This window comes from Montipora capricornis, chromosome 3 (genome assembly GCF_036669925.1).
Source record: "Montipora capricornis isolate CH-2021 chromosome 3, ASM3666992v2, whole genome shotgun sequence".
Classification (NCBI taxonomy): domain Eukaryota; kingdom Metazoa; phylum Cnidaria; class Anthozoa; order Scleractinia; family Acroporidae; genus Montipora; species Montipora capricornis.
In genome coordinates, this window is record NC_090885.1 from 35,328,002 (window position 1) to 35,340,501 (window position 12,500).

At 37.3% G+C, this 12,500-nt stretch overlaps 1 protein-coding gene across 1 annotated transcript in view; it reads right to left on the reverse strand.

Annotated features, from left to right (window-relative positions):
* Positions 1-12,500, reverse strand: part of LOC138040956 (probable ATP-dependent RNA helicase DDX56) — a 26,114-nt gene that overhangs the window by 8,991 nt on the left and 4,623 nt on the right. The window contains exons 6-17 of the mRNA XM_068886693.1: positions 8,966-9,036; positions 8,188-8,260; positions 7,779-7,876; positions 6,873-6,924; positions 6,158-6,196; positions 4,933-4,997; positions 3,540-3,590; positions 2,742-2,795; positions 1,879-1,950; positions 1,341-1,435; positions 954-975; positions 791-840 (exon numbers count right to left, since the gene is read on the reverse strand). Of these exons, the coding sequence (XP_068742794.1) occupies positions 791-840; positions 954-975; positions 1,341-1,435; positions 1,879-1,950; positions 2,742-2,795; positions 3,540-3,590; positions 4,933-4,997; positions 6,158-6,196; positions 6,873-6,924; positions 7,779-7,876; positions 8,188-8,260; positions 8,966-9,036 (742 nt within the window). The remainder of the gene's footprint in view (positions 1-790; positions 841-953; positions 976-1,340; positions 1,436-1,878; positions 1,951-2,741; positions 2,796-3,539; positions 3,591-4,932; positions 4,998-6,157; positions 6,197-6,872; positions 6,925-7,778; positions 7,877-8,187; positions 8,261-8,965; positions 9,037-12,500) is intronic.

The window sequence follows — 12,500 nt, forward strand, 5'->3', positions numbered from 1 at the left end:
TGGGGCTTCCGAATTACTTACCGACTTCCTGTCGGACTTTCATAGTTACGCAAGCGGCCAATCAAAAATATAGTTCAAGTCGATTATCCCAGAGTCTCTCCGGGCGCTCACCCGCTGGCCAAGAAGCCCGAGGACTCTGGGTACGAGATTGCTTATTTCAACAAGAATAACATGTATTGTTAAGACCTTGACTGCTTTATATCTGCCACTTGATCCAGCTTTATGGAATACGTTTTGATTTATTCATTTGTTTCAACTTTAAGAAAAGACCATGTTGTGTAGGGTTGACGAAGGAGAAATATGAATGCCAATAACGATTCATTATTATTGTCCGGGGGGGAGGGGAGAATTTGGCCCACTCCCTCTAATCACAAGTGAGGTGTCCTGATTCAGGGTTCGGTGTTAAGCCAGTCTGAAACTCTCTGCGATTCGGCTTTCATGTGATTTTCACAACTGTGGAGCTCTGAGGGCATTATTACCCATGTTCTTTGGCCTCATGGGATAACACCCTGTGCAATCTACAAGGTTCTTCAAAACTAATCAAGCCTCCAGCTGTAGCCTAATAGAACCTATGCAAAAATGGCTGCCTTTAAATTATTCTTTTGTTCATATTCAAAATAACCCAACTAACCTCGTTTTTGAGACAAAAATTCTAAAGAATTTGTTATCCCGAACGAGGTTAGTTGGGCTATGTTGAATATGAACAAAAGAATAATTTAAAGGCAGCCATTTTTGCATAAGGTCTATAAGTATTGTAAAATGCTTCTTAAAAAGTAATTTTGACACATACCTTGGAAGTCCACTCCTCTCGACACTCCATACTCTTTGTCTTTCTTTCTCCTGACAAATAAAATATTTTATTTTCATTAAATTCAACAATTTTACCCCTGCAGTGGAAATCATGATGCAATTCACATAGGCAAACATTGTAATGTTTTTTTTATTGCACTCACTTTTTCTTTTTTGTTACACTTGCTGATGATTTAACCGTTAAGGAGATTTCTTGTATATTAGACTAACATGTAATTAGACTTCAAGTTCGACGTAATGCACAAGAACAAAAGAACTGCTTACAGTTTCCTTTGTTTTACACCAAACAGGCGAATTATTCGTCCAAACCACCGTGATGTTCTTTTGTTCTTGCACAACTTGAACTTATCGACCAAACTAACCAGAAAAAACTTCACACTCTACAGGACTTAAGCGGTTTGTTTGTTTGTCTTTTGAAGTACAGTATGAAGCAGTGATACATTAACGCTCAAAGGTAAGTTGACAGTCTCGACTCAATCCTCGAAACTCGACTCAACATGGGGCTCTTTCTCTGTTGCGAAAAAGGATACTGGATGATGTTGAAGCAACAGCTTCGAAAACACTTTCATCAGAAGCTATGATGTAGTCATAAATATCTCGGTTAAACTCCTCAACTATGTGTAATCTAAAATAAAAACAAAGTAATCCAGCATCAACACAATGAAAAAGCCGTCATCATTGAAATGAAGAAGGGCAAAAACCACTTATTAATATAATTTTGGTGGAGATTTGGTGGTGGGGCGTGCATTACTGGTGACCTCTGTGTCTATGTAGGAGGATTCAGAAGAAAATGGTCTACTGAGCCCCAACATCCACACCATAAAGAATTGATACAACTTTCTAAATATAACAATGAAAAAGTACAGCAACAATCCATGTTTGTCTGAGCAAAGGTACAGTATGTACATTACAAAACAAAAGTCAGCATCTGTAGTAACTTCTCGGTTTCAAACAATCAAGAGATGAACAAACACCTCTGTTAAATTAATAAACTACACGTAGCTTACACTACGTATTTTTATTTTTACAGTTCAATTAAATGCAAGAAATATTGAAAATTAATGTTACCTGGAATTGTGTGGAAGTTCTGAATTTAACACACATGCCTTTATGGAGAACTGTTCAAGAAAGAGTTTCAGTCTGCAAAAGAAGACCACTTTTAAATTGTTTGAAAATTAATGATTATGAATTTACAAAGTTATGATTCAAGATCCAACATTTGAATGGTAAAGTTGCACTCTTCAATCTTGAAATCAGAATAGCATCAACTTGGTTGAAGTACAAACCTTAAGTTATGTTACCAACAAAATGCCATTTGTTAGCCCAAATCATATTTCGTCGACTAACTAACTAGTTCCTCTCGACTAACTATGCCGAAATCACCATAATTACATCGAAATAGACAAAGGACGTCCAAACAATAATTTATTTAGAAGAATATTGTTAACAATGGTTTGTGATCTACATGTACAAATGTATACGTGGGCTATAATTATATGAATCATTAGCCCCAATCTTATTGTTAAATTCATACTGTATAAGGAGGTGATGTACAGTACGAGGTCCCATGTTTTATGAGTCAAATGGTCAATGAGCCAATGATTTATGAGTCATGAGTCAATGAGACTCAGTCAATATAGCAGTATAGAAATGATTAGGCCTAAGCACTCTCTGAAATTTTAGCTTTCATTTTATGGGTAAGCGTAACTGCACTAAGTCATTGACTCATTGACTCACGACTCATTGATTCATTGACTCAAATATTTGATACTTGAAATTACATGTACAGTACTACAATGAAACAAAATACTGATAATTTATAATAAACTCATTAACTTTGCCAGCTTTTGTTTCGTCAACCAAGGCACAAACATTCTCAGAACAAGAAACTGGCCATTCATTTTACTGTTACAATATAATTTGCAACTTACTTGTAACACCTATCAATTCCATTGACAAAAAAAATAGTTTTTCCTTGAACAAGACTAAAAACAAAGAAAACACAAAAAAAAATTAAATATTCCTGCAAACATTAATTGACACCCTTACAATATGTGCAGCACACTCAATTGACCACTCCCCATAGGGGGTTTTCAGGGCCAATGAAACACAATCATGACAGAACAGAACAACAACAACAACTGTTAAGAATCCCAACTGGCCGGAGGCAGGCTAGTTGGCTATTTACAAGTGCAGCTGAGAAGTTCAACCAGGGAATATCAGGAACAGATTCAACCAGTGGCCAGAACGTGTCTTGATCCCGAAATCCCCGGATCTCAATGCATGCCCCCTAACCACTGGCACACACTGCTGCAATGCCTCCTTCAGAACTGCCATATGAAGTGCCGCCCCTTGAGAAACAGGAATTTTTAGTGGAGTTCCTCATGCTAAGAAAATGTGGTAAACTACAATGTATCCATCCAAGAAATTTTGGTTGTGACGTCAGCGTACGCTCACCTGTACACTTTTTTAATTATTCTTTCTAACAACACTGAGATTTTGCCTTGCCTTTACATGGAACATACTGTACGGTAAATTTCAATAATTAACTTTCCTCTTTCTTTTGAGACAGCCAATTTAAGTTCTATCAATTGATTTTTGGCAAAATGCAAATTAAGGCCTAATGTTTGCCGGAAACACAATATTACAGTAAATGATAATTATATCTACATGTACCGATACTTTATAGTGTACTGTTACATGTACTATAATAAATTATTTCCTCTTACTTTAATTTTAGCAGTGTATATATCAAGAGGAACTTCTCATCAGCTTCACATCTAGAAAAAAAGGGTCCATGAAGTATGATTAATTTTGTCATTGCTGCTCAGCTTAAACAACTAGTTAAAAAACAGTTAGTGACACCACCAGACACATGCATGTAAAGACCTCATTGTTTATAGCCTGCCCAAACCTGTGTTATTACAGTGCAACCAGGAAAACCATGAAAACCTATTGTTTTTAAGCCAATCATGTTTGAGAATTTCATGCGCCAAAACCTGAATGACTGTTATTAGTCACGCTTAGTTACATGTAATGGAAACAAAAAGTCAAAAAGGCCAAATTTTGCTTAAAATGTTGTTGCAAGGTACATTGTAAGAAAGGACATTAAATAATTATTAATTTTTCTTTGGTGAAAAAAATTGTTCAGTTATCTATTTTATTTGCAAAAACTGCTTTTACACAAACTACTGCGTAAAAAAAGTAAAGTCTCTGTTACAGGCGTAGAAAGGCCCATCAGACTGGCGCTTATCTCCGGTTTCCATAGCATGAAGCGACTAGGAGTATTTCTACTCCGCCCTGGATGGGATGAAAGTCCATCGCAGGGTTACCCCCAGCATTTTCACCGGTACCCATTTATACACCTGGGTGGACAGACGCACAATGAGAGTAAAGTGTCTTGCCCAAGAACACAACACAATGTCCCTGGCCAGGACCTGAACCCAGACCACTCGTTCCGGAGTCCAGCACTCTAAACAGGAGTCCACCCCACCTCCCACAACTACTGCATGATTGGACAGAAATTGTTGTCACAGGTTTTCCCAGTTGCACTGTAAATAACTGATGTGATGCCTTTGTATGCACTACAAAAGAAAACCAATTTTTACATTTTTGACATATTTTACATTAATTTTGCAACTTTTTGCACTGTGTGATACATATCAGTCATAACATGGATCCATCTTTACTTTGACTATATCACAAAGTGCCTTGAAATCCAATTAAAAAAAAAACACAGGTACAAAAGCATTTGTGGCGTAAAATTTTCAATAACTTCATGCCTGTCACCAGCTTGCAATTGATAATTATTATTTTGTCGGTCGCACAATGGATCATGTACATGCACAGCAAATACAAAGCAAAGTGTAAATTTAACACAAAAAATGGTTAAAAGTTTAGTATCATATAAGTGGCAAGATCTAAGTTAACAGATTTTCCAAAAGTATCAGATGGGAATATACAGTCATGTACACCGAAAATTGGAAGTTTGCAAAAAAATATATTAAACATGGCTTCAGAGAAGCAAACGCATTCATTACTAGCATGTGTCACTTCTTGCGGACTGTCCTCTTGTGTCCCTTGCCCCTCTCAATAAAAAGAACAATCATTCACAAAACTCACTTTATAAAATACTGTGTCAGTTTGTCATCAGATGGAAGTTGTGAGTCTTGGAGCTTTAGGATAACCTGCCAAACAAAAAAGAAAACCATGTTACTGTTACAGTAACAACTACATGTATATCATTTCAAAATGCAAAAGGTATTCAAAAACAAATGATAAAACCAGTTAACACTGAAAGGTTGGGGTTTTCGGATCAAGAATATTCTCACAACAAAATAAATCTACATCAATTTATAAATGTAGATGCATGTTGAAAGTTTGTAAGCAAGCCAATGACAAGATGAAATTGTCAAGATTGATTATCACTCTCTTTGTTTCATTGTCATCAAATTTGCGGTACATGTACAGCAACGTATCAACGTACACGTACATGTACATGTGTTCCACCTTTGCGGAGATTTCTACTTTAAATTTGTACTTAGCAGAGTGCGCCTAATGTATGTGTTGTTCTGTTGATGTACACTTTTTTTGCAGCTGATACATGTACATGTAGGTGGGGTTTTCGCTTTTCTTTTCACGTTTCCTACACCAGTACACCTACAGGTAAATTGTACCCCTGGAGTAAAAATTAAATAAAAATAAAAGGGTGGGGTGCCTCAAGAGACTACATGTACATGTAGTGTGAAATTACACTGTAAATAACTGGATTTTCAATGGCAAGAAGAGTCCAGTCTCTTTGCCTAGACTAACACTCAGGGCATTTGAATAACTGAGCATAAATTGATGGCTTCATAATCAAATATGCCATTGGTTGGACTTTCAAGTCTTCTTGTGGTACGATCAAAAATCCACACACACTGTTACTAGTGTTGTGGTCTTGCCTAAGGCACAAAGGCACCCCAAGTCCTGCTGCTGTCCGATGGACTCAAGTCGACTCTGCAATCCAAGACGGGTTGAATCAGATTGACAAATTGATTCCAGTCGATTGGATTGAGTCGCTCTGCTAACATTTTCTACCCTCCCTTGCAAACTGACTTCCCATAACATGGACCAACCCATGGACGGTTCGGCACAAGTCAATTGGACCAAGTACACCCGCCTTGATCTGACTCAGATTGGGTGTAACCTTTACATTTCCTGGGACAATAATAGACTTAGATTTGTTAAAGATCATCTTCTTGGTTTTCAAGACAGAAGACAAACAAAAATAATAATCATTACCAAAAGACTTGAAATAGAACGTCCTAAATTAACTACAGTTGTATCTAAAGAAAATGGCACTCACTGGATTGTGAAGGACAAGTTTCTTAAGAGCTGAAACATCCTGAAAAAAAGCGATTTCATGAATGGAGGTACATGTATCCATTCCACAAAATACAATAACAAGGATCTACAAGGATAACAAGGGTTTACGCATCACTAGTTTCCTCTCTTAGGAGCAACGAACAATGATGTGACAGTCTTTTGTTACATATTTGCATCCAGTGACTTGCAGAGTTTTACATTCCTCTGAAGAAGGCCGCAGAAACTTGTTTGTCGAAAATTTAGTTTTAACATTTTTAGATCTGTTTTAAACCTCCTTGTTCAAACTTTAACTGTTACACATGTAGGATGAAACATCCCCTTGTGTTCATGTTCAGAACCAATTATTGCAGTCATATCTTAGCAACAATGCAAAACTGCTAATACTATAAGTTCTGCACACTAAGCAGCAAAGGGACCAAGACTCTGGGGTTACGCACCATTCCAGACACAAAACTGAGTGGACGGCACAACGCGAGGTTTGGTGGCTGGAATGGCGGGAGCATGGCCCTGGAGTCTTGCTCCCTAATTTGCTGCTCACTAGTTGGAATCCAAAGGTTTTCCAAGTTTTTGACAGGTAAATGTAAAACAAAAGAGCCTTTATGCAACAACATTAATACAATGTAACATAAAAATAGACAAACAGCTGCAAACTAATAATTTTGACCAACTTCATTCTAATGAAGCACAATACACACCTCACTAAATGTTGCAGACATCAAAAATGCTTGATAAATTGTTGGAAGATGACTAAAGTCAACAGTTAAAGATAAAAATTAGCAAAAAATTTCTTAAATTGATAATTTTCACAATATATTATAATATATGTGTAAAAAAGTCATATAAAAGAGAGGAGTCCATTAGTGTACAAACTAAACTCCTTCTAAAGATTTTCTTCTGCAAAGGGAACATTGGACAAGGTTGGGCAATAAAGTATTAAGAAAATATTGTTATGAATATTAACACCAGTTCTCCACCTACTGCATATGAAGATTGTGGCTTGGAATGCCATACTGTACCTTGATGAAATTCTTGAAATGTTTTGAAAGTTGGTTAAAAATATAATTATTTAAAAGTAGTTTGATTAACACCACTAAACGTATCAATGTTTGGGGTATTTTACATGTATACAATGTACATGTATGTTGTGGTTCAAAAATTTCAAAACAAATCAATTTTCATTTTCTTTGTCTCATATCAGAAACCCATAAGGGTTGAAACGTATAACGCGCGTTCACAGCTTCCGAATATTCAGTGTAAACTGATTGGGTGAATGTTGCAGTGCAAAGTATGATATTTGGAGACCCGGCGCTCGTGTTGTGCCAAATATGGTACTTAGCAAATTGAATATTCAGAAGCTTGTTTCCCAGCACACAAGGGGCTGTTACACGTTTCAACTCTTATGGGTTTCTGCTCTTACATGTATTCATTATCATTACCTGAAACAAAGAAAAAATTAAAATTGAACTATACATGTAGTTTGACAAATTTTGAACAAATGAAACCTCAACATACTATACAGTGGATGAGAATGATGATGATGATGAGATCATCATAATTATTGTCATCATTAATTGGTATGGAAGGATATCATTATTATATACCTCAATAATGTTTTCAAGTCATATTCATAGCCATAAGAAAACACAAGATCTGCTTCATCAATGACCAGCATCTGGAGACTGACTTTGAGATCAAGATTCTACAGGTAAATAAAGCAAGAATTTTCAAAATCATTAAACTAAGTTTCTACATGTACATGTATGTCTTTAGAAATCATAAGATTACTCACTTGCACTTTTTAACCTTTTAACTGACTTGTTTAAACTGGCATCAAAACCAAAAAAAATACGAAAGCAAGAAATCAGGGAACTGAGACAAAAATTCCAAGTGACTTTGGATTTTTTGTACCTTGCAAATGAACAGTGTACAGGAATCTCTTGGCCCCAAATTACTTTTCATCTTTTCTTCCTTCCAGTAATGCTCTAATATTATTAAAAAATGATACTGCACCTTAGCTTGTACATGACCCAGCAATACACTTGGTGTTCCCACAACAATGTCTGGGCCTTCCATTAAGAGGGACCTTTGAAAAAATCATGACATACACTGAATAATATTTCATAATGTAAATTGATAGCCTGGTGATCATTTTATTTTCAACCTCATTTTGCATTATGTACATTTTGTTTGATTCAGATTTGGTTTGTCTTCTTTTAGAGCGCATGCATCATCCTCATTCAACAACTGAACTTGGCCCAGTTTAGCTACTCTACATGCAGTCCTTTACTATTTTGATTTTGAAACATCTCTTAGACTAGTTCACTTTCCTTCGGAGCGGCAAAGGGATATTGAGAAAATGCAAAAAACAGCTGTACCTCAATGGCTCCTTGACTAAGAAATCCTACAAGCTTATTCATCTGCCAGATGTGTTCTTGTAAATTAGTGACTTCTTTGAGCTACTAGATAATTACATGTATATTGTCATGACACCATGAGAACTGCCTAATGGTAGACAAATCTAAATCCATGGGATGTGGCACAGTGTACAATCATGCAAAGTGTATATAATTATAGTGGTCCCTAGTAAAGACTTCATTTCATAGAATGTTCATGAATTTTAATATCACTTGATGAAGCCCATGGCAAGCTCTTTAGGCTGTGTGATTTATCCACGTTTTATGTACATGTACATGTGCTCACTGCTAGTAGCATACTTCTTACGTACATGTACATGCATGACATTTGGTGAAAAAACAAAAAGAGTATGATTGACAGAGCAGCTGTTTACTTTGTGCTGGAAAGGTTTCCTTGTGCAACATCAGCAACTCTGACATCACGAGAGCAGTACGATGACAATTCCTAAAAGCATGTGAAAGAGCAAAACATTTAAAATAATTATGCTGCAAAGCTTAACCCTTTCAGCCCCGATAGTGCCAAATGGCACTTATAGATTTTACTCTGTCTAACGCCAGACGATTTTACTCGTCAATGGGGAACCCCTCGGGGCTTAAAGGGTTAAGCTAACAGCGTGAAAAAACTATGTCCCCGTTTAACCCTTTCAGCCCCGATAGTGCCAAATGGCACTTATAGATTTTACTCTGTCTAACGCCAGACGATTTTACTCGTCAATGGGGAACCCCTCGGGGCTTAAAGGCAAAATAAAAATGTTGACAGCACTCTCAACTGATAATGCAAAAGTACCTTTGCCCAAGAACACAACACAATGTCCCTGGCCAGGACCCGAACCCAAACTACTCGATCCGGAGTCGAGCGCACTAAACATGAGGCCCCCACCCCTCCCAGTACAATTGTATGATGCCATTCAAAACTTAACACTCTGTGGGGCTAGTAAGCTTTCAAAACTACAGGTCCTAACTTGGGGATTGGCTATTCATCGAGTTATGAGTTGAGTTGAGTTAAGATTGAGTTACAGTTTTTGGCGTTTTTCGCAATTAAAAGTACATGTAGTAAATATTCAGTACAAGTCACTTCGAAAACTGTTTTCTCCGCGTTGAAAGATATATTTGCATAAAATTTTGCAAAATGGCATGGCTTTCCAATTATCAAAACAATCTTATAATTATTACAACTTTCACAGAATCATTCTCGTTGCTGCTGTTAACTCTGTCAACGTCAAAACGATACCTTCTTAGAGGGATACATAGACTTTATTGCTAAGCCAGTTAAAGCCGGCCCGGCAGCTAAACGATGAACCGTATTTGTCGTCCGGCATCATGGTCGATCATCACAAGAATGCCGTAAACGAGAGAAGAAAACACCTGACTAGCTACAATCCCAGCCAAAAAGATGGTGACACCTACTTTCCAAAAGGTAAAATAATGACCTGCAACAAGTACCCCGTCAAAAGTGACCCATGTTTTAGACCTGCAGCCTGGATTGTGTCATAGTGCCTGGTTATGGAAGAGTGTCACACATGTTTACTTTGAGACTAGGAAGGTCACGGATGCGATTCGCATTTTTTTTCGGAATCTATACTGGTCCCTTTCTAAAATATGAGTTGTTACTAATCAGTGAAAACACCATCAAATGAAGTTTGTTTCGCTCACCTTCTGTTTCCTGTTTCTAAAGGGCATAACTAAACACAGGAATGGAACAGAATGGAACAGAATATACCGAAATAAACCGGAATATGCCGGAATGACACCGGAATGAGACAGAATGAACAAGAATGGTATCGGAATATACCGAAACGACCCGGAATGACACTTTAATGACACACAAATAAAGCGGAATATACCGGAATAAAGCGGAATATGCCGGAACAAGGCGGAATGACTCTGGAATAAAACCTAATGACAACGGAATGAGACGGAATAAACAAGAATGGTACTGGAATATACCAGAAAGAGGCGGAATGACACCCAAATAAATGCTTGCCTGCTTCCCATGATCCATATTTGAGGGAGATATACGGAATTCCGGTTTATTCCAGTATACAGTATTCCGTTCTGTTCCATTCTGTTCCGTTCCTGTGTTTAGTAATGCCCGTTTCTAAACGGTAAGACTTGGGATCTTTGCGCAGTCCAGGTTCTGGTTCTCACACAGTGGAATGTTGATAGTTAACCAAAGAGTCGTTGGCTGCAAGCGTTCGAAGTGGTGATCTCTAATTGTTAATTAAAAATTGTCCGTCTGGATCCCTACTCAACCGGTTAAAAAAAGGTCTACAAACAAGTTTTGAAATCAGAGTATTGAAATTGAAAGTATGTCTAAGATCTGTACAAATCGCTAAGGCATTTCTTTCTGTCTACACTTTTGTTATCCTAATCTTGTACCGCTTTAAATCATGTTGTATAAAGCAGTTTACTGTTATTTCTCATTATTTATTTCTTTATTTATTTATTTTCTTGTTAACTAATTCTAGTTTTTCGTGCACGGTTTCTTTTGTTTTTGCAAGTACATAAATGAGAACTGACTAAGTCACTTCATAGGCTAGGGTCAGTAAGGGAAAAAACACGTTCCAGGTTCCGGATTCCATCTTCACATAAACCCCTTATGCGGCTCACTTGTTCCAACAACATTTTGTGTGATAACCGATCATGAAAATCATGCTGCTGGACGACAAACAGTACCTTTCACCGTTTAGCCGCTGGGGCTATAAACTGGCTTAACAGTAAATCCCATCAAACCTTACAATGTACAAGAAGACATCTTTTCTGCGTCGATAGACTTGATCGCTAGAAGGAACAACCGCGTGCCGGTGGCTCACTTTGTTATGCAGGAGATTGTGAGATCGACTCCGGCCGGACCCGCAACACTCAGGTTCTTAATTTAAAAATAACTGAGGAGAAAGTGCCGCCTTTGTAATAACATCCGAAAATGGTTAGACTTTCAAGTCTTTGCGAATAACAACCTTCCAATGTTCATAAACTCTGTGGGATTTTAAAGATCACACACACTAGTTAAAAAGAGTATGGTGCACTGTTGTGGTCTGGTCTTTCCATCAGCCATGTGGTTGGCTTTGCATAATCTTCTGAAGGGCCTACTGATCGATGAGACCACATAACAGCAAAACAGGCAGTAGTCAAATCGAAGGAGTCCAAGTGCTAAAACTGGTGAACTGGTAAACAAGAATACTGCAGTGCATGAAATTTGAAGATTGTTTTGATTACTAGTTTAAAACCATTTTGCAAATAACATCTGTGCACTTCAAGAAAACGGTGTTTCATGGTCTTCCCAGTGACTTCTACAAGTAATATTTATTAGTTTTAAGTGCCAAAAATGCCAAAAACCGTAACTCAATATTAACTCAATTTTACATGTAATTCAATCTTAACTCAATCTTAACTCAAACTCAACTCAAACTCAACTCAACTCCTAACTCGATCGGCGGGTCTAATTTGCAGGTTGCTGGTCGCAGGTCACGGGTTGCAGGTCATTGTTTCACCAATACAGAAAGTATCCTAAACATTCTTAAAAGCTAACCTTAGACCTAATTTGGCCTAAACAACAGTTTTTAGGCCTAAGGTTAGCTTTTATGAATGTTTAGGATACTTTCTGTATTCATTTGGTGAAACAATGACATGCAACCCGTGACCTGCGACCTGCACATTAGACCCGCCGTAACTCGATCAATAGTCTCCCTAACTTGGCTTTGCTCTAAATTAACATGTACCTACATGTATTGATGAAGAGACAAAAATAACATTAAATTATTTTCTCCCAGCAATAATAATGTTTTCAGAAATTTATGGTAATACAGATATCAGTCAGTAGAATCTGGACCCCTGTTTCTGACAAAAGAGAAGAAGCTACATTATGTACATGTAATTGTTTTAGTTTTTTACCCTTCATCCAACGGAACC